Source organism: Exophiala aquamarina, assembly GCF_000709125.1.
Source record: "Exophiala aquamarina CBS 119918 chromosome Unknown aczIA-supercont1.17, whole genome shotgun sequence".
Lineage (NCBI taxonomy): Eukaryota > Fungi > Ascomycota > Eurotiomycetes > Chaetothyriales > Herpotrichiellaceae > Exophiala > Exophiala aquamarina.
The window spans coordinates 160893-182673 of NW_013550571.1; the positions used below are offsets into that span (position 1 = coordinate 160893).

The 21781-nt window shown below is 50.0% G+C and overlaps 6 protein-coding genes across 6 annotated transcripts; 3 read left to right on the forward strand and 3 right to left on the reverse strand.

The window, feature by feature from the left end:
- Positions 1-5525: 5525 nt before the first annotated feature.
- On the forward strand, positions 5526-6125 carry A1O9_11333 (uncharacterized protein; the record flags this gene model as incomplete). The annotated part of the gene is made up of 1 exon (XM_013399627.1): positions 5526-6125. The coding sequence occupies one exon, from the start codon at positions 5526-5528 to the stop codon at positions 6123-6125; it is 600 nt and encodes a 199-aa protein (XP_013255081.1).
- Positions 6126-6945: 820 nt separating this feature from the next.
- On the reverse strand, positions 6946-8070 carry A1O9_11334 (uncharacterized protein; the record flags this gene model as incomplete). The annotated part of the gene is made up of 3 exons (XM_013399628.1): positions 6946-7127; positions 7193-7646; positions 7720-8070. 3 exons carry the CDS (start codon positions 8068-8070, stop codon positions 6946-6948), a joined length of 987 nt encoding a protein of 328 aa, XP_013255082.1.
- A 415-nt stretch (positions 8071-8485) lies between these two features.
- On the reverse strand, positions 8486-9337 carry A1O9_11335 (uncharacterized protein; the record flags this gene model as incomplete). The annotated part of the gene is made up of 3 exons (XM_013399629.1): positions 8486-8917; positions 9013-9202; positions 9267-9337. 3 exons carry the CDS (start codon positions 9335-9337, stop codon positions 8486-8488), a joined length of 693 nt encoding a protein of 230 aa, XP_013255083.1.
- A 765-nt stretch (positions 9338-10102) lies between these two features.
- On the reverse strand, positions 10103-12610 carry A1O9_11336 (uncharacterized protein; the record flags this gene model as incomplete). The annotated part of the gene is made up of 1 exon (XM_013399630.1): positions 10103-12610. The coding sequence occupies one exon, from the start codon at positions 12608-12610 to the stop codon at positions 10103-10105; it is 2508 nt and encodes an 835-aa protein (XP_013255084.1).
- A 2415-nt stretch (positions 12611-15025) lies between these two features.
- On the forward strand, positions 15026-15892 carry A1O9_11337 (uncharacterized protein; the record flags this gene model as incomplete). Its single annotated transcript, XM_013399631.1, has 1 exon — positions 15026-15892. One exon carries the CDS (start codon positions 15026-15028, stop codon positions 15890-15892), a length of 867 nt encoding a protein of 288 aa, XP_013255085.1.
- Positions 15893-16932: 1040 nt separating this feature from the next.
- On the forward strand, positions 16933-17845 carry A1O9_11338 (uncharacterized protein; the record flags this gene model as incomplete). Its single annotated transcript, XM_013399632.1, has 2 exons — positions 16933-17101; positions 17154-17845. 2 exons carry the CDS (start codon positions 16933-16935, stop codon positions 17843-17845), a joined length of 861 nt encoding a protein of 286 aa, XP_013255086.1.
- Positions 17846-21781: the final 3936 nt, after the last annotated feature.

The following is a 21781-nucleotide window of genomic DNA, read 5'->3' on the forward strand; positions in this document are numbered from 1 at the left end:
CATATAGCGGCATGTTTATCCTGACTGCACGGGACTTCTCAGGCCACATGGTCTTAAGACGCGCCGCAAAGCCTTCATCTTCAATGGGAAGTTGAGCAGACGTGAGCCTAAAGGCCGAATTTCACCCAATGCTCGAGAATGCATCAACACAACAATCGTCAGGAAAGGTTAAACGTCTCTCCAATTGACTTCCCGCTTCAACAGCTGAGCGTCTAAATTAACGCAACGGCTGGCACTCCAGGGGCGAGCTGGCGATCATCAACGTCCGGCATCTCAGAGCATTGACCAAGCAATCAAATGTCAAGGACTGCGGCGGTGGCGGTGATGGGATTTTGGCCTTGCTAAAACGGTGAATGGCAATCCCGAAATTCCTGGCAGTGGGTTCAAGATCTCCCTTATGTTAGACACCTGTCAGATCGTTGGCAACGTCCCGCAAAAGCTTAAGCATTCCCCAATAACGTCCCTGCCGATCCTCACCGGGTTTCGGATACCTCGTCTCTAAGCATTCGACCTCGTCTCACCATATGTACTCCACGACCAGCCAGAATTTTCTACGCTCTGCAGAAAGATTTGTGCAGCCGGTGTTTTCTGCGCTATGTTGGTTGGAACTCGCCCAACCTTCTCTTTTGAAGACAGATAGAACATTCATTGGTTTGGACCGCATGTGTGAAGGTAGGCTGGTCCTGTGCCTTGTCCGGATGTCATGCAAAGCATAGAGGCGTTCAAGGATCGGTACTTCCACTTTATTGCACCAGCCCCAGGAATTTCCCTAGTAAAAATTGCCGATGCGTGTATGTGGATGTATCGACACTGTCAGAACATCCAACTTCTTGGAAACCCACTTGGCAACACGTCACTGGCTACCAGGACTGCCGTATGTTCGGATTCATGGTTGGTCTTGATGGTTGACTACATAGATTTTTCAGGCAGCTCTCAAACCAGATCACCCTTCGAGCACCATTCAAACAGGTAGCTGGATTTATTCTCCTCTTTCCAAAGATGACTTCCTGGGACTTGGTTGGCTTGCATTCCAGGCGGGAGAGTGAGAAGGTGAAGGAAAACAACCCACTTCTGAACCAACGATAGCCAGCCATTAGCGACACGAGTGTTCGATGATCTGAGAGCGGTCTAATCCCGATGTGTCGATCTCTGGATTAATCATTTTGATATACTGGGGGCTGTACTGTCAACTGCTTGGCCGTCCATCGACCTCCGGTCTATGCACTCCAACCCAAGTCGCCAATCAGACATTGGCTTACTTCTTTTCCTCTGGAACCTGGTTGTCTCAATCCTCTCTGTCGACTTGGGCTGGAAATTGAGTTCTAGCCTTGCGAGGATTAGCCACCACATCGAGCACTGTTTTGAACTGGGCAACTTCTGAGCAATGCTTCATTTGAAAGCCCGCCTGCTACAGGGCCTGGAGGCCATGCTGCTAGTGACTGGCAAACACTGCTGTCTTGCTGCACTCCCCTTTTCTTCCATATCAAATGCAGAAGATGTCCAAACATATCTGTGTGTCGTCTCACCAAGCTTACCTCCTCTCTCCATTGGAATAGACCTACGAGATGGCCGCGTTTGCAATTGGGATTTCCTTGCTGGCGGCTGTGATAGCAGAACCATTAACAACTTTTATTCCATGTCCTGCTGCTACAAGGACATTGTCTCCTATCACCATCACATCTCAACACCAGATTGTATCAACATGTGCTCCGACAACAGCATGTTTCCGTGGTGCCTGCCAAACTTCACTTCGTTTCCGTTCCTATCCTTGGGTCTCAACAGAGATTCCTTGTGCATGGGATGGAGATTTCGTCTCTACAACAATGGTGACCAGTGTTGAGCAGATGGTCCTGTGTGCAGAAGAGACTCAAACTATTACTAGCACAAGTACGATAAATGCAAAGCAAAGAGGCAGACCGAAGTATCACCACCATCCTTCTCTTAAATATTTCTATACAACTGTCGCTCTTCAGAAATATGCTCCGTACGAGCACATTGGGCCTCTCGCTATTCCCGGTTATGGTGGAGGAGGTCTTTGTGAAGGATGCTTACCCCACGCTAATGGTGAACAGATACAGAGAATGGCTGTGAGGAAATGTTGGTATTCAGGTCCAGTTACTGAATGTGTCCGATATATGGAAACTCGGATGGCAATTCCAGCCCCTCGAATGACAACCGATATAACTGTGACAGCAACAACGACCCAAGTAGTCACCACCGCCGGTATTTATACCTGGAAATTCTCTCGGCGAGCTCCACCGCGGACTATAGCTCTTCCAGCAAGGACTATTACGGTAACGGTATATAAGGGAGGGAACCCGTCTCTCCGGACCTCGACACTGCCACCTTCCACAGAGACAGCTGCCGCCATCCCCTGCTGGTTCCATGTAACCAGATCGTGTAGAGGTCCTACAACCTTCGAAATCACCGTTACGCTGACGACTACATTGACTTATGACCCCCCCTGTGAGACCGCACCATCCACTGAAACCACCACTCTGCTGCCAGATCAATGGATGTCCTGGCCCGACTACAGTGAACCTTGTTCGATTCCGCCATATTCTAGCAGCCCGAACTATTGGGAAACCACGTCCTCCACAATCTTCACAAGCTCGACGATTCCGAATCTCCCTGCTACGACCAACATGCTTCCCACAGGCAGCAGCAGCTTCTCTGTAAGCCCAATTGATGGGAGAACCTCGTCATCTTCCTCAACTTATAGCATTCCCGCTGGTTCTCCAACGACGACTCCGATGACTACAGCCACTGTGGGTTCTTTGACTACGGCTGTTACCCCGACTTCATCAAGTGCAGGTGCGCTTTCTCCTATACTTGTATCCAGCAGCAGTACCGCCTTACTTTCCGTCCTCACTACCTCAAGTAACAATGTGCTTTCTCCTATACTTGTGTCCACGACAAGTTCTATCATGTCCACCTCTTCCATTTCAATAACTGCAGGCACAGCCTCGATTGCCCCGATCATAGCATCCACCAGTACAACGCTTAGAAGTTCAAGTGTGACTGCTGCCATTGCCCCCTCGACAACCACAGGTACAGCTACGAATGCTCCAATGATTGCATCGTCGAGTACAACGCCTGGAAGTCCGAGCATCTCTACTACGAGTGGCATGATTCTCACCACGACCTCGACAACCACAAGGACAGCGGCAAATGCCCCAATCATTGCATCGACTAGCAAGACACTTCAAAGTTCGATCACCTCTGTTACAACAAGCAGTGCTCTTCCCACCAGTACCGCCTCCTCTTCAACAGGTCCTGTCCAGTCTTCTACATCAACAAGTATGTTCTCAAGGACAACAGATATCAGCTCGAAATTTTCAACAACTACAAGCCTAGCCAGTAGTGTGAGTGTGCTTCCGACTTTTGCAACAACATTCACGGGCAGTTCTTCCACCTCTTCCCTGTCTAGCAGTTCCTCAACTTTGCCAACGATTACCACATCTGCTCCAACATCAGGTATCATGCCTATTTCCCGGACAACCTCTGCTTCGACCACATCATTGTCTGTGTCGACGACTGGCCCAACTAGCTCTACCTCAACAAACTCGGTTTCCAGCTCCACTTCATCCTCGGCCACAACTTCTTCGCTGACAGGAAGTATGACTTCCATAACCACATCAACAGACGCTACCACAACTAACTCCTTGACATCAAGCTCGACTAATAATCCAACAATGACGTCCTCAACTGATACCTCAAGTACTACATCCTCGACAGGTACTTCAAGCTCGACATCTTCCACAACAATATTAACGACAACGACCACGACCGATTTTACAAGCACAACCTCGCTTACCACATCATCAACAGCCACAATAAATCCGATTTCTCAAACCACGACATCGATAAGCTTAAGCTCACTGAGTTCTACGTCTTTCGATGCTTCCACTACGACGTCTTCTGCTACCACAACATCGTCTACGGATACCACTAGATCCTCGGATACCACCACGTCTACCGACAGCACGACAACTTCCGATACCACTACGTCCTCTGATATAACCACAAGTTCGCTCTCCACCTCGACGACAACACCAACCTATATTTCATCAACCACTTCCACCGACTCCACAACTATTTCTGATATCGCTACAACCGCTGACAGTACTCCAACTTCGGCTACCACGTCTTCTGAGATTACAACGTCTTCCGATATCACAACATCCTCTGATGGAACTACTAGTTCTCTCTCTACTACCACAACACCAGCCACTTCAAGTACTTCCACGGACTTCTCGGCCACTACTGACAGTACCATGACTTCTGATATCACGACCTCCTCCGATACCACTACAAGTTCGCTTTCCACAACCACAACGCCTATCTATGTGGCTTCAACCACTTCTACAGATTCCTCGACTACTAATTCCGTGGAACCTACTAGTAGCACTAGCTCCGTCGCCTCTTCCGTTAATTCAAATAATCCTGCCTCCTCCACTACTTCGACAAGTAGCACCATGACTACTACATCGGCGGATCCCAGCACTACAAGTTTGATAGAATCGACCACGAGTTCAATAGAATCCACTACTACTAGCTCAACAGACTCTACCACCACGACAGGCTTCAGCCCCACAACCAGCTCAATAGGCCCCACAACCACGAGCTCAGCAGATTCTCCGACTACTAGCTTAAGTATTGCTCCCACTACGACGTCTGCAGGTTCTACAACAACCACTAGCTCAGTGGAGCCGACTATAAGCACCAGAAGCACCAGCTCGATAGATTCCACAACAACCAGCACCACAGAGTCTGCTATAACTACTAGCTCGATAGATTCTACCACCACCAGTTCCACAGACTCTACAACTAGTACTTCAAGTGTCTCAGCAGACTCATCTACCACAATCCCAAGTTCAAGCCAGTCGAGTTTAACAACTGAAAGCGACTCATCGACGACGTCATCAAATGGAGTTGCAAGCTCGACAACTAGTGTAGTAAGTTCATCAACCGATGTGAGCTCTTCCACGACCTCAACAGAACCCACGAGCTCTAGCTCTACTTCTTCGCTGACTGCAACATCCACATTCACCGCGGGACCTATATCTACCACTATAAGCACTAGCTCTACACTGACTACAACGTTTTTGAGTGCTCTCACAACATCATCCACCTCAACTGCCAGCAGCATTAGTAGCCTTCCTAACGCCAGCAGTAGTCTAAGCACGGCGAGCAGCATCACTTCCTCCAATACGGCTCCCACTTCCACAGCAATTACAACAAGCACAGCTTCCACAAGTACGACTACTACAAGCACTAGTCCTTCAACAACGACAAGTAGCTCAACGGCGACTCCAACAAGCTCTACAGCGAGCACGGCCACAACAAGCACGACGATTAGCACGACGACGACGACGACCACAACCAGGACGAGTACCACTTTTGTTGTGGGGCCTACCTTCAACTGTGATCCGAACGCGTACTTGATCCAGTCCGCAGCCTTCTACCGCATAGACATTAGCACAGGGGCCCCGACGCTAGTCAAGTCGAGCGTGGGCAAATCCATGAACGCCATCGGATACAACCTGCTGGACAACTTCATCTACGGGTACGCGGCAACGGACCGGACCATCAACCGGCTTGCGCCGGACGGGACACTGACGAGGATTTCCACCCTCCCGGCCTCGGGGTCGATGAGCTGGAACGCCGGCGACATCGACTCCAGCGGCATCCTCTGGCTCAACTTTCTCGGCACCACCTGGGCACGCGTGAACATGGTGCCCGGAGCCTCGAACTTCGGCAGCCTCGTCGACTCCGGCAGCACCACCGGCCTGCCTAGCGACCTCAGCGTCATCGACTGGGTGTTCCTGCCGGGCCAAGGCCAGAATCTGTACGCGATCGCCTCCAGGACTGGCGCTTCCTTCCTGTACCAGTTCAGCATGACGACCAAGGCCTGGACCCAGTTGCGCAGCTACGGCTCCGTCGCTGGAAACACCTGGGGCGCCGGCTACGCCGCCCCCGACGGCAGCTTGTTCGCGTCAGACAATGCCACCGGCCAGATCTGGAGGTTCCCGCTCAATGGCGCGGCCTCCTTTGTTTCCCAAGGGCCTGTGTCTAGCTCGAATGACGGTGCCAGGTGTGCCTCCAACGGTCAGCTCAATTAGTCGCTCCTCCGCAATCGCCTTTTGCCTTTTTGACTCTCCTTTCTGGAGCGAGACTCACAACCCAGCACTGATGTTCTTCTGATACGCACTTGGTCTTCTTCTACCTTTCTCATGTCTCCATTGCTTCCGTAGTGGCCGAGCCGCGGTCCGATAACAACCTTGAATCCAAACCCACCAGGGGGCTAGAAGCCTCAAACAAGCCAACACACACACACGAAGGACAGCAACACTGTTCGGAGATGGAGCGTATTGTGCACTCTTGCACACGGTTCTCTCTGCAACACGTCCACCGGCTCCCTTTTACTCGCCCGGTCCTTTTAGAGTCGCTTCTATTCTGGCGTAATTTTATCACGTTTGGAAACCGAGGTATATTTGTACGGGAGTTTGGGCTCAGCTAGAAATGTGTAGATCTGGAAAAGCTGAGATGATAGAGTCGGCGCTGGTGTTCTCCGTTGGGACTGTGAATGATGACGACAACAATGATATTCAACGTCGCATGAACGAACCGGGAAATGTCTTACGAAAGAGGATATAGACGGATGGATGCCAATTTTTCTTCTTGATTCTGTGTGTTGATAATTTTGTATGGAACATGAGACCATTTAATACACTTATCGATTTAATCGATGAATTGTCGTTTGATCTTCTTCCTCTATTTCCCACCTAAATGGATCTCCACCCTCCTTTTCCTTAGGGTTTGGCGGAAGACTTTAAAGCCTATCTCTATAAGGGTGATATCGTACATTTTTCTCGTCGCTTTTCCTTCGTTTGGTAAGTAGCTACCTGGACTTGGACCACCCTATGGCTATTCCCGGTGCAACTAGAATGGAGGCAGCCAGAAAGGGTAGCCGCCATTCTTGATACGGAAAACGCTCATCAAGAAACTGTACATGCCGAAGACCACCGATGCCCAAATGATGACAGCCACTTGTTGCGTGCGTGAGTCCTTAATCCGTGGGACTCTCAGTGCTAAGTTGATGGCGGCGAAAGCCAGTAGAGCGTCTGATTTGGAGACATTAGCACAGGAGCATCGAAAAGGTTAGGACGCTAGGATATCCAATACTCACACATTGCAGCGACGATCTGGGTCTCCATGCCGAACTGATTTGAGAAACCACCCGCGAAGTAACTAATTCCACCGCGTCCGTTGCCCGCAACGTAGGGCACTCTCCTGATGTGGTTGAACATGTGGCCGCTGGTAAATAGCAAAATCAGGACCAAGCTAATTCCGGCCCACAGGTTCCTGTTCTGGACGATGGGCAGGATGTAGGGGTATGCCACGGTGACGAAGGTGAAGAGGCCGAGGAGGATCGTGATGGTCGCGCCAATCCTGCCGTAGTTGATGGGTCGACTGACGCCTGGATAGTTTCCGGCGGGTAGCTGGCGTGTAATCCAGCCGTGTACGCCCTCTGCGGTCTGCGGTCCCAGGAAGTCAAAGCGGATGGGCTGGCCGTCGGGCTTTGCGTTCTCGCCGACTGTTGGGGGGAAGAAGAGGAGGACCGGTGCGGTTTGGAGTTGTAGCTGTTGGGGAAGACTGGTGTAAGCAAGTGTCTACAAAATGTAGAAAGTGCCGGTATGTGACAGTTGAGCTCACCTTCATGAACACATTTCTTCCATTGTCAAAGTCGATAGTGCCGAACAGAACCCGATGCGCCCCCTTCTTGTCAGCCTTCTGCCAACTGTTCCCTATAATCTTCCACTCCGGATCGAATGCTCGGCAGACTTGACAAGCGTATTTGGCATCCCGGGCAGTCAGGAGGACAGCGAGGGCATAGTCTCGAGGTGCAGCCGTCAAGTCATTGTATGCCTTCTCGTCCAATTCAAAGGGTGCGGAGGAGGCTTGTTTGCCCAAGTAGGTGTCGAATGTGCTCGACGAGGCGGCCTTTTTGGCACTGACGGCCGTCCAGGATAGCGCAGTCAGCGCCAGGAGTTTGAAGAAATGCATCGACGCTGGCTGGAGGTAATGGCTGTGTCGAGCATTCACCAAGGACAGAGGAGAGGACGGGGAGGTGCGGTGCGGTGGTGAGCATGTGAAGAATGGAGATGGTCGATGAACGGAATGTCAAGCGTGGCCTCAATGCAGTTCGATGTCTTGGCGTGCATATTCTTATTTCCGTTATGACCGAGGCGCTCCTTGCCCAGCATCCTCAACCATCTACTCCTACAGTTCTACTACTCTCCGTCACCAGTACTATTATCCTGGCAACGCGATAGACAGGGTCCGACCAACTTCCATGCCACGTATATATTAGAATGAGAATCGATTGCCACAAGTAATTTTCTTGACATCTACCCTAGCTGGCTCATATCTCCAGTGGGTTCACACATCGCCATCCGACGACCACTCGAACCTGGGCCATCTAGAGCTTCGTGGGTGCGTCGGCATAGTACACATCTCGACTAGGGCAATGGGTCAACGCAAGCACCCATTCAGCCAGACTTCCCTCACCACCCCAATACTCCCGAACAAAGGCAGACATGAGGTCCAACCCGTTGATCAAGGCTCCGCTGGTCCAAAGCTTGCCATCTCTATGCCAGCGCTTTTCCTCCCACTGGGTATCCGGGCCCATCTGTTTGGCCATAGCTAACATGGCTCGCGGTCCCGTCGCCGACTTTCCCTTGAATAATCCCGCAAGGAGTGGCGTTTGGATGCCGCCACAGATGGCGATGAAGGCCACGCTATCTTCATATGCTTTGCGGACATACGCAAGTTCGGTCTCGCTGGGCTGATAAGTAATATCATGCGCGCCCATGATGGCGATATCCAAGGCTGGGGCATTTGAGAAATCGTGCTAAAGTCGCAGAAACATAACTTCATGTCAGTCCTGACGCACCCAGATTTCATTGCTGGGTGTGCGCGCCAAAGCGAGGCACACGGAATACGTACCGTAGGTATAAGGGTGATGCCTCCGGTTAACTTGGCTGGCGTTCCCTTTTCATTTACCCAATGGAATGTGAAGTCGATTGCTTGCTCCTTGAGCTTCGGGTCAATGAATTTGTCGTCCCAACCCTTGTAGAAACTCTTGGATAGGCCGTGCAGCATGTCCACTGCTCCAACATCTAGAATCTCGGTCTCCCTGAACATCTTATGTGTTAGTTGGCAACAGTCTCACAGGCGTGTTCGAGATCCGAAAGACATACCCTCCCATGAGCAGAACCCCGACCTTGATGGTCCGACTAGGTTTGCTGAGGTCAAGTGGCGTCGATGACATGATGGCTTGGAAGGCTTCGAGGCAATTGTTGAGCTTCTATTATTTGTCTTATTCGACAGCTAAAGAAGGCAGGTTGCCGGGGATCTCGTGCCTCGCAAGGTTGGAAACTCAAAGGTGAGAAGCTACGAGTACTGGCAGTTCCCTTCTTTTATAGTTGCGGCCACTGCGTTCGAACTGCCCATCATCTGTCCAAGATACCGCATCATCAAATTTCAGTAGCGATGTCAGGGTTCTTCTGGGTCAATGGACAGGCTTCATTGATGCCGCTTTTGCAGCTTGAGCAAGTTTGATCCTCGCCCTGAATTTCCTTTGAGGTCTGGGGCTGCGCTCCTTTCCATCTCCCAGAGCCATTCATACATCAAGAAATCTGTCTGCCTGCATACGGCATGCCATTTAACATACAAACTTAGAATGGCTTCGAGTTTTCGAAGGGAGCGATACTGATTCTCCTGGCCAAGCCTCTTGGGCCTCGTTGGAGGAATTGTGGATCACCGCCCAAAGGGGACATGTTCCCCAATCCGGGATGGTCGCGGATGAATGTCTGTCCACCATCCGCCTAGTGTGAAGTACTCCGTACTCGTAGGCTCCAGTATCTAGCAGCCTTGCGATGCGTAAAAGTTTCGGCCTGATGGTTCAGGCAATGGCCACCCCTGCTTGGTGTTCTGGAGCCCATCCCACCTCTCCACTGCCTAGCGCCCTGGCATGGATCAGCGAAGCAAGGTGGTCAATGGTTGCAAAATTGAGATTCTTTGTTATTGTAAACCTTTATCTAAACTGATATCTTGCGAGGTGCTTATCCAACAGCTTCAAGCTCACAGGCTTCACAAGAAACTCGTCGGAGCCAGCTTCCAGAGACAGCGAACGGTCGCTCGGCGAATCCTGGCCCGTGACCATAAAAACAGTACTCGGCGGTAACGATTTTTCCGCTTCGATGGCTCTGATCGAAGTACATGCTTCGAGTCCACCGCAGATGGGCATTTGGAGATCCATCAGGACAAGATTTATCCGATTGGCTTTCGATTCGGAAGCCGCATTGAACTGGTCGATTGCTTCCTGTCCATTTGTTGCTAGCAAATAAGGGATTCCTCTCTTCTCGCAGTACATTCTAAGGACTTTTAAGTTGATGGCGTTGTCGTCGACCAAAAGTGCTCTTGGGGTGAGAGAGCGCTTCTGGTCAGTGTGAGGATTAATGCTCAGTGAGGGAAATGAGGAGATCGCGTTGCTCTCAATGCCGTAAGTGGTTAACTGTAGTCCAGCTCCCGACAAGTCTTGCGAAGAATCTGTTATTGGCGTGAGCGCCTTGCGTTCAGATGGCATCTCAGATGATGTTTCTCGGTCTGTGAAAATGAGGCTAGGGAATTCCACTCGGAAATGAGATCCTGTCCCGATCTCCGAGGATATAAGGTCAATTTTCCCACCTAGTAGATGTGCAGCTTTTACAGCTAAAGTGAGCCCAAGTCCTACTCCATTAGCATGAATGGATCCCTTTTCAAAGGGCTGGAAGATGCGTGTTCGATCGCTTGATGGGATACCGGAACCAGTATCAACAATATCAATGTGCAATGCTGAGCTTTCTGCTTGTGTCAATACTTGGACTGTAACGTTACCACAAGTAGTTGCCTGAATTGCATTAACAATTAGTGGCTGGAGGGCGTCTTGTAAAATGACGGTATCAATCTCAACAAGGCTTCTTTCTCTAGCAAGTTGAACTACGAAGGCGATTGGGACTTCGGGTCGAAGTGGCTCCGCCATTGATTCACGGAGACGATCCATGATGTCCTTCTCGATGCAATATAGGTCGTAAGATGTTGGCTTGAGCTCCTCCGCCTTGTTTCGAGACCAGGTATTGAATTTGAGCAGGTCATTCACGGTGGCCATTAATAGACTCCCTGACGCCTGAATGGTTCCTAAATGCGTCAAGGCTGATTCATTGATAGATGTTTCTTGGCCTGTGATAGAAAGATTTGGTGACGATAATACCTCCGCAAGCAGTTCGCTTGAGGCTAGAACCCCATGGATTGGGGTCCTTAGTTGATGTGTGATCCCGCGCAAGAATTCCTCCTTAGCGAGTAGTGCCTCCTGCAGATCTTGTCGGTGTATGAAATCAGTAATGATTTGGGAACATCCTTCGATAAACCATGCGTCGTAGTCATCAAAGACATGTTGGATGTCGCAAGAAGCAACCACCAAGAACATATCAGAGCTTCCACATTTGCTGACTATAGCACGGACAGTTTGCGACGAACTCAGCCTCGAATGATTTCCCGTCTTGATCAGCTCATTGATAAAGCCGGTATCCTCCCACAGGCCGGCTTTCACGTCAGAGAAGTGTATCTTCGCACCATCTTGAAGACAGATAAGTTGCTCGCTCGAGGTTTGGGTTGATATGGATGCCTCAGGATAGAAGGACTTGATCAAGTCATCAAGTTTAGCTCTGAGTTGGGGTTCAACCACGTGCCTCTCCTCTTTTAGTTGCATCAACAGCTCCATCTTTCTCTCCTTTTCACGGATGCGGTTTTGTCTCTGTGTACTCACAAGCTCGCCAGTAATCATGTCGGCGAATCGCACCAAAGCTGCCTTTTGTTCCTGGGTTAATGGTTTCTGAACGGTGTTGGAAGCAATGCACAAGGATCCGAGCGCAGCTTCTTCACCTGTATCTATTCTTATGCGTAGCTGCGTGCCGGCGTAGCTTCGTAAGCCGCCAGCGGTAACTTGCGGTGATGACCTGAACCGCCAATCCTCTTCCAGATTGGTAATGCTGAACACAGTTCCAGGTTCTTGATTTATGGTATGAGAACAAGGACTCTCTCTTCTCGGCAGTAATGCGACCGGCATATTTATTGCTGCCACCCTAGTGAAGACTGCTTCCTCCACCATCCCAATGATAGCAAATTCCCATCCCATGAATTTCTGAACAATCCCGAGAATCCCTTGTAACTTGGACATCAATGCATCATTATTTGTGATGGATCTCGTATAGTACCAAAGAAGGGTAAGTCTGAGGCATTCGTTCCGTGCGAGGAAAGGATAGAGGTAGGGATCGTTGAACGTCTCTGGTTGCGGAGGCGCAAAGGATTCAGCCGTCGCAGGTGCGCCATCTCCGAAACTTGATAGACGAAGTGCTTCATCGTACTCGAGAAGAGGTCTGCAGGATTTTCCCTTGTCCAAGATTGGTGCGATTTCGGTTGGCCGTTCAGGAGGTCGATGAGATTCTCGCGATATCCCCACGGCGTTCGCTGTGGGAAAAAATGCATTGAGAGCCGGCTTTGTCATCTTGAGATAAGCGCAGGCAGCCAGCAGTGTCCCTCAGCTGTTACGAGGAAGGGCGAATCCCATACTGGGGATTCTCACCTCGAATCAGTCCGCTGCTGTTGTCGAAAATCCTGCACAAAGTACCTCCATCGGCAGGCGACATGTGAGGAGTTGGCCAGACCCATAACACACTTCCGGCTTTCTGAATCCGTGGCAGAACACGAAATACGAGCCAGTCTCATGCGGAAGATTGTCACGTGGAAAGTCACTTTCTCGGCGACTCGGTTGTTCTGACGTTGGTGGCGGAGACAACACAAACTCTGTCCTGCTTTTCGAGTTGTTCTCGATCACTGCGTTCTTCCATCTCGTAAATGGACTGTGTTTGCGGGGGGTTGATGTCTTGGCGATCCAGAACCAATTTTTCGTAGGCAGAGTCCTAGATCGTGACCAAGACCTAGGTTGACACGCAGCGCAACTTTAGTCGTTGTCAACCTTGCGAATGCTACTTACGCTGGCGGCCTGCTCTTAGCATCAGCTGCAAATGTTCATGTGCTACTGGGCGGAAATTCTGTTAGATAGGTGGTAGGAGTAAATGTGATGTCCGTCCCCAGTGTGTGTGAGCGAAGTGTATGGAGTTGGAGTTGCAAGGCTGAGGTGGAGGGGGGGAATCCCGTGCTCGGTAAATTAGCCACACTAATTACTCACTACTCCGTAGGGGTTATCTCCTATTCTAATCAGTTCGTGAGCGATGAACAAATTACATTCTGTCTAATATGAAATTTTCTAGGAGTGGACAGAATCCGGCCGCCGTGTGGCCGCGTAAATCACTGTGACTGCGCCAAAGGGCGCAAAAAGAGTATATGAAAGTCAGACTGGATGCTAACGCCTAGACGGAAGCCAATGTTCGTTCTTGTGGTCCATATAATGTCGATAACAAAGGGAGACGGCGCGAACCAGGGTGCGAGTCAGGTCATTGCAGCCAATTCTGTGGTCTGATCAAGGCATAAAAGTCGAGACTTCCATCCTTCGTAGAAAAGCCAAAGCAAGACAGGAACTTGTCTCCAATGGCGGCACTACCCTTTCAAGCATTATCGGTGCTTAGAACTTTAGGCGGTCGGTATTCTTGGGTCCCCGACTGGTGCGCCTGGAAAGAATTCCTTGTCATATACGAAGGGCCTAGTGGTGTTGGAAGTGACAGGCATCCTATAGGCATGTGAATGTGAACTTGTGAAGACGACAACTGTTCAAACCCTGATGTGGCTTAAAAGAACTGCATGGATCACAGACAGTTATGTTTAATTATGTGAAGGCCCGAATTCCAATTCCCAGGAGCAGGAGGAGGGAACAGCAGCCGGTTGTTGATTTAAAAACATACTGACTTAACAGAATGCGTAAAGGCGTGGTTTGAGAATGTCCAGTACACTGGTGACTAAACGCGGCATTTTAAGAGACGCAGCCTTTCCTAGATACCTAAGTATTATGATGCGTGGGTAGTGTTCAAACGACCCTCGCTAGATGCTTTAGCTTCGTCAGTTTCCGGCGCGACGGATTTTATGTGATCCGCTGATGGCTGACAGTCAAACGAATTGAGGGAGTGCAAGGACATTTGATAGAGTACCTAGCTATGTAAGTAGTCGAAGTTTCCGGGTACAGTACGAGGACTCGGTAACTTGGCCACGTAGCAATGTAGTAGGGAGCCTCGATCTGGGTGTTGTAACCTTAACCTTAATTACACTTCAAGGGCCTCGGCGATCCCGTGGGGCGCCAGACCCAATTGGGGACAATACGCGTTCAGGGAAGGTGGCAAATCCATAGTACGAGGATAGCAAAGCTGAATACGAGGATACCGATGGAGTTTAAGATCCGGTCCCTGACCTGCTTGCGCGCTTTCATTCCAACCTTGCTTGTCGGCAGGCGAAGTCAGTGCTAAGGAGTCTTTGCAGCTACGTTAAAATCTGCACCTGATCTCTCCCTGATCTCACCATGAGGCGAGAATCCTCCGGTCCTGGGCGTAGAGAACATGTCAAAAAGCGGCAGTCACACACCAAATCTCGGACCGGCTGTGGGCCATGTAAGAGTCGCCGTGTAAAGGTACCCCTTGAGGCCCCTTTTCATCCCCAATATCTAAGTCGGTATGGCTTGATGGTGGTTGTCCCATGCGTCGGCTGTTCTTCATCCTTACCACTTCCGCAAGCCTTGATTGATTATCATGTTAGGCTAACATCGATGCTTTAGTGCGATGAACAGGGTCCGCCCTGTGTAGCCTGCACTATCCGAGGACTCGCTTGCGATTTTGTCCCTCATGCTCATTCTGCAAGTTCTACAGAGTTGGGGTCCGGGCAGGGGAATGCTCAGGACGCCAGTCTATATCAAGATAGCCCGGAGGTTTCCGGACACTGTCTCAGGCAGGGCTCCCAGGTGCAGGATCTCGAACTTATGCACCAATTCACAGCTTTCACCTACAAAAGTGTGTCTGTTCCTACTATCAACGAAGAAACATGGCAAGTTTTTGTGCCGAGGCAAGCACTCAAATACGATTTCTTGATGCATGCCATACTCGGGCTCGCCGCGTTGCATCTGTCCGTAGAAGCAAGTGACAACCGAGAAGAATACCAACAATCGTCTCTGGACCATCAGAACCGTGGATTTACAGGTTTCAGTGAGGCTCTGAGCAACATTGACGAAACCAACTGTCATGCCATGTTTGCGTTTGCCGTCATCGCCATGATATTCGCCATTGCATCTCCGCAAGACGTTGCCACATCAAACAACAAAGACTTTGACCGTGTAATTCTCCTTTGCGATTTTATGCAGGGAATCGCCACTGTTGCTGTGGTGGGATGGCAATGGATCAAGGAAGGCCCATTCGCCATGTTTCTTGACATTGATAACAGCATCGCGCTCGAGGACGTCAACGCCGAGGACGAAGAGATAATCAATCGCCTTCATAAGTTCAACGACAAATTCCTCGCCGTCGTCGATCCAACTGCTCACATGACTATTGCCTCCGCGATCACCGTGCTCGAGAAATGTATTCGCGGAGGGGACATGATGGCATTAGCCTGGCTCGCTCTATGCGGAAAGCATTTCCTGGCCCTTCTCGGTCAACGTCAGCGTTTGGCTCAGCTAGTGTTTATACACTGGACACTCCTCCTTAACCGCATGAATAGGGTATGGTGGGTCAGAGAAACGACGAAGCTGTGGTTTAATGAAACCTCGTCTCAGCTCGTAGGGCTGGGCCCAGAGTGGTTGGAAGCAGTGGAACGCATTAAGTCAAAACTGTGTCTTCATGTGGCGACTTGAGCATGCTGTCGATCGTTTGGTTGACCAGATCACTGTTACTTGTTTGTCCTGTGTCCGAGATCCTGCATGATGCTTGTTTTATATCTGCCGATGGCGTCTTTGTAGTCCTGGATCCTGACTTGGAAGGCAGAAGCAGATCTTTTCATCCCTTGGTGCTCGAGCCACTTGGTTGTAAACCAGCCTGAACCATGAACATCAATGGAATCGGCGGGTTGCTTTATTGAGTCTTTGCCTTCGATGCGAAGGCTTGTCGCCAGTCTAGGAGATCCTGACGGGGAAGGCGGATTGGGAGACAAAGGCGCCATTGGAATATGAGATATCTCTGCGGGGAGGAGTGATTTGTGCGACTTGAATACGTTTTAAATCTGTATCAGGCTCCATTGATATCGTCTTCTTTCCCGAAGGAATAGGTTTCCGTACCATCTCAACAGACATTCGTGCAATCTTGAAGGCGTCTAGCATTAGACAACCACGTGAGCTTCCCCCGGGTAGTAAGGGGAGCCAATCTAGTACTACCTTCAAGAAGCTTCGACAATCCCCGTATTGATAGGACTCTTCCTCGTATTTCTCACCCTCCCCTTTTCCAAAACCGCGTATCTGCCCATATTCCTCGGCATAAACCGTGAATACGCGTATGTAGTGGAGTTTTGCCTCCCTGGCAACTTCCGCATAGATCGATGGGGCGTAGTGCAAAGGGATAGGTGATAGTATAGGAGTGATCAATCCCAATGAGCCCGCCAAGGCGTTTCTTTCGAGGCCCGAGGTAGCAAGGTACGTGGAGAAGCAAAATCGTCCCGAGACTTGTGTGGGCAGATCCACATCGTTCATTCTTAGACGCGATGGGAACCAACATCATGGAGCCATGGTCAACTATAAAAATGTTTCAATTTGGCTAAGAGATGTTGGTCTCCGCCGACTCTACACTCAACGAACTCTTCTACTCCCCTTCAACTCCTCTCGCTTTCTCAGAATTTCCCGAATACTCTTGCAACGTCAGCTTGTTCAGCATAGTTTATCTCTAGACTGGGTGGTGCTATATAATGGCCGATACAGCAGCAGGCTACAACTTCCAGCTCTATCGATATACTCCATCGTTGCCAGCGGCGGTTATCAGCTTATCTGTCTTCGCTATTCTCACGGGACTTCATACATGGAGACTTGTTCGAGCGAGAGCTTTTTATTTCATATCCTTTACTGTCGGCGGAATTTGTGAGTTACCCTTTTTAGTTGGCTCCGAATCCTGAATTCTCATGCTTAACAGTCCAAACAATTGGTTACGGAGGACGCATTTGGTCTCACTATGATAAGCTTGTCATTGGCGGCTTCGTCATCCAGGCAATATTGATCCTCATCGCGCCTGCACTTTATGCAGCTTCAATCTACATGATCCTTGGCCGCCTGATTAGTACCCTTCGTGGCGAACACCTTTCTCTGGTACCTGTCAGATGGATTACAAGGATTTTCGTGATCGGGGATGTTATCTCTTTCAGCCTCCAAGCCGGCGGTGGTGGTATCCAAGCAGGTGGTACTTTACAACTATACGAAACGGGAGAAAAGATAATCATTGCCGGCTTGTTTTGCCAAATCCTGATCTTTGGCTTCTTCGTTGCCACATCAGTCCTGTTCCACCACCGCCTTATTCAGCGGCCAACTCCCAAGGCAATGAGCAACAGCATACCTTGGCGGCGTTATTTTCACGTCCTCTACATTACCAGTGGACTGATACTAGTGCGAAGCGTATTTCGTGTTGTCGAGTATCTTCAAGGAAACGACGGTTACCTAATCTCACATGAGGTATTCCTTTATGTTTTTGACACAATTCTAATGGCTACTGTTATGGTCATCTTTTTGGTGTACTATATTGAACATCTACAAGGCGCTAATTTCCGAAAGTCAGAGGCGGTAAGAGAAACACTTGACTCGGAAGACTACGAGGTCGAGGAGTTGAGGTGATCAGATCGCTCAAGGGCGGCTGTTCCAAGTATGTTCTTAATCTTCCATTTTCGGACATGAGCCAGGTATTTGGACTGCCGATGGTTGCGTTGTCTTTGAAAAGCACAAACTCGTTCTTTTCAGCATTTTTTTTGGAGCTACCAAGATAGACGACTACTAGAAGTGTATTGAACATTCTATCTGCCTGGGAAGAGAACCAATTGTAGTATCAACCTTTTAGCTATGTTCGTACCTTTTTCTTTTAGCCAGGGGCTGCCAGCAATGCTGCTTGCCCGACTGTGGAAAGCGATATCAACATCCAACCATAACAGATTCAGTGACGACTGACGAGGCTCTGCCTAGGACTGGACCTTCCAAGAAAGGTGAGTATGATGATGCTACCGCCGAAATGGAGATATCAAATTGCTAGTAGTGACGAGGCCACGTCATCTCCATTATGCAGGAAACCAGGCGTCTCTTACAAGAGATCCTTTAGTGGGCTCGTGGTGTGGAGCACTCATCCCGCCTTCAACAGCCTCACCAAGAAAATGGATTGACAGCCTTGCCCTACGCCGAACCCCAAGGATAGGCCTTCCTACTTTCCAGACAATTCTTAAAATACAGTCGTTAGAAAGCAAGAAAACGATGCAACGGATCTCCAAGCACTGATTGATCCTTCTAGAGCTATCCAAAGAACGGGGTTGAAGATGCAGACGAGGCAGAATCAATTGCGGTTCTCCATTTCTACTCCCATTTGTATGTCTCAGGCTGATACCTCTCCCTCACGAGTCAACGATAGCAAAAGACAACCAGCCTCAAACAATCCGCCCAGTCCAAGAATCGCTATTGACTAATGAAAACCCAACTCCCTCGTACTCACCCAGTAGTCTGGACTCTGGACCCACGTCTTGGCAATGAAGCTATTTCTGTATATCAAGAGAAGTGAGTGAGCGAGAGTACTCTGTCACTCCGAAAACTCAAACAGGCAGGTGTTGAACAACAAGCCATCCAGGTACTTTAGGAGCCGACCTTGGGTTCTTAGGTCGATAGATCTTGGCACACCCTCTATCGACTTGCAGTCAGCACAACGTGACGAATCAGCCGCAGTACCATTCGACGAAGAGGCAACCACTAACCTGGAGTCGAAAAAGGAGGCGGTCCGACTTGACTCGCACAAAGGTTTCAAAATACGGAAAAGCGGCCCCGCATTGGAGACATGGCACACGGGGGCGTCCATGCAAGCGTTCCCCAAAAAGCAGGCTGATAGCGCCCAGTCTTACGGAAGGATTTGCAACGTCGCGTGCATGAATGGAATTGCAGCGGTCTTGTTCTGGGGAAAGGCCGATACAGATAGAACAATGCTATCTTAGAAGGGATGCGAGGAGCAGAAGCAGGAGTAGAAGGAGATCGATACTATCACAGCCTGGAAAACCAGACGGAAAGGCTATCATTTTATCCTACGATGACGATAATGATCCTACCTCCTTCAATTCTAGCATGTTTCGACAAACTAGTATTGCAACTTGAACCCGCGGGTAGAACAACAACAATCAACGTCCCCCTCCAAGCTATGGTTAACAGCCAGATCGCGCGTGGACTGACGCTTGTGACATTACAGCTCCTCGCAGCCGTCAGCCGTGCCCAGGACCTGGAGGTCTCGCCCAACGGGCATGCCAGCATGTGGTTTCCGACCGCACAAGGGCCTGACCACAGCTTGCTCTCTATCAATGTGGTCGACACACTACGCATGTCATACAAGAGCGAATGGTAGAACGTGAATGCGAGCATGTGGTGTTTGACCGATAATGCAACAGGGACATTTACAGGACAGCCACTGATCAATCCAAGTGAGAGAAGGCAACCCTCTCGGCCGTTGTATTCTGATATTACTGTCTTTGACCAACTGACACTTTCCCTCGTGGTAAATCGTGAAAGCGACCGGCAATTATGACATCGACGACTTGAATCAAGGCATCGGTGCGACGCAGTTCCCACTTCCATGTCATTTTCAATTGATCGACATCTATAATGTCTCGGACACGTTCGACGCCAGCACGTTCCTCCTAGTGAGCACCCAGGGGGCAGCCGTGACACGATCATACTCTGTCTCGACCACTTCAACGTATGGCGCAATAACTGAGGCTACCTCGTGATCCACCTCTACACCCAGGAGTACTGGTGACCCGAACCAGAGTCCAGACGAGCAAGAACGTTCGAGTGGCCTATCTGGATGTCTGTTGCCGGCGATCGTGATGAGTTAGTGCGGTGGGCTTTGGCGTTCTCATATGGTGGATTGTGCGGAAGAGAAAAAGTCGCCCGGCAAGTCTCGAAGACCTCAACACACCTTCCGAGCAGAGCGATACCCACGAAGCTGATTCCCGAAGATACAGACCGGAGCTAAACACCTCTGGTGCGCCAACTCTACACTCGCTGGCCAGACGCGAGCTGCCTGCCACCAAGTGGGCGAGTAATGAGTACCAATCCCATTCACCTGTCGCCTTTCAAACGACAGCACGTCATTGAAGGTGTCATGAGCGCTGACGGCTCAAGTGATATCGATGCACTTTGGAGAGTTTATGTGTTGTGTGTGCTTCAGCAACTCGGCGACGAGGCCGGTGATTATGGATCTAGGGATTGACGGACCATGATATCCTGTAATAATAATCCGTATGTGATCGGGATGGATATGAAGCTAGGATGGCACCATCAAGGGATACGGTTCACAGTGACCATCGGAGCCTCACGACCGAACATACACCTGCTAGTTATGCACTTTCAGCGGTACCTGTGAATCCAAACACTCACATCATGATCAAGTGCCAGCCAGCAGTAGGACACATCATCAGATGCCATACGTTCCACTCACGGTGAACATGCGATCCTCCTCATTCCACTTAACATTCACCCACTCACTGGAGATGCGAAGGTGGTTGTATCGGCACCAATCAGCATGTGAGTCAGAACTCTTCACTTGCTTGGGACGTTTGGTGTGTCTTTGAGGGTCCTGGAGACTTACGCTCGCCTTGATGTGGCCCACTGCCCCGTGAAAGTCAGCTGTTGGGATCTTCTTCTGCTTCCACTTCTTTCCTTTTTCATCCTTGGGCTGAAGTCTAATGGCGTTGAAGAAGAAGGCTTCATTGGCTACGCCGCTCGTGTACGACCACTTCGCTGAACCAAATTTGCAGGATGGCTGATAGATCATGGGTCTGGGCGTCAGTGACATTTGGCCTCAGTGTTAGTGAGAGGCCTAAGAGATCAGACGCACCTGCCACTTCATCTGCTCCTTGACCTCACGGTGAATGGTATTTCGGAGCTTCGATACAGATGCCTCGACCTTCAGGCTATCCGACGGTTGAGGCAGCGTCGGCATTGGCACCCGCCTTGGCTGTCCTTTGCTTGCTGGCTGTGAGTCGGGTCTTGAGACTGAGGTTCTATTGGAGAGCGTCAGTCCCGACTATCATGAACCGTCCATCCTCAGCTTTGCAGGGACGATAGGTCTGAGTGAGTTGAATACTTCTGCTTCGAGTGCGATGACATGATCAACGAACTCCTCATTCATCAATGAGGCTAAGTTGGCCTTTTTGGCTTCGATCGCAGATGGAGACGGAGCAGCATCCAGGAACTCCTCCAATTTCCCTGTATAAGGACAGTCAGCTTACTTGGTCCTATCTTCGAGGCACTTCGCTAGTCCGACTTACGTCTCTGGGTGGTGGTAGGCACTATTGGGATTAGTCGAAGAGAGTAAGCCTTGACGTTGATACCTTAAGGTGTGCTATGCAGTCAAGGCTGGGCAGCACGATATAAGTGTTCAGTATTTCTGGTGGTATGCACCGAGTAGGAGAAACTGTAAAAGTGAGAAGGCAAGGTGAGAATACTCTCCTCCGTTCTGAATGGTCCTTGGCCGTCGTTGACGCGTTCTACAAAGGAAAGAAAGCGTTGGTTAATACATAGTGCTTG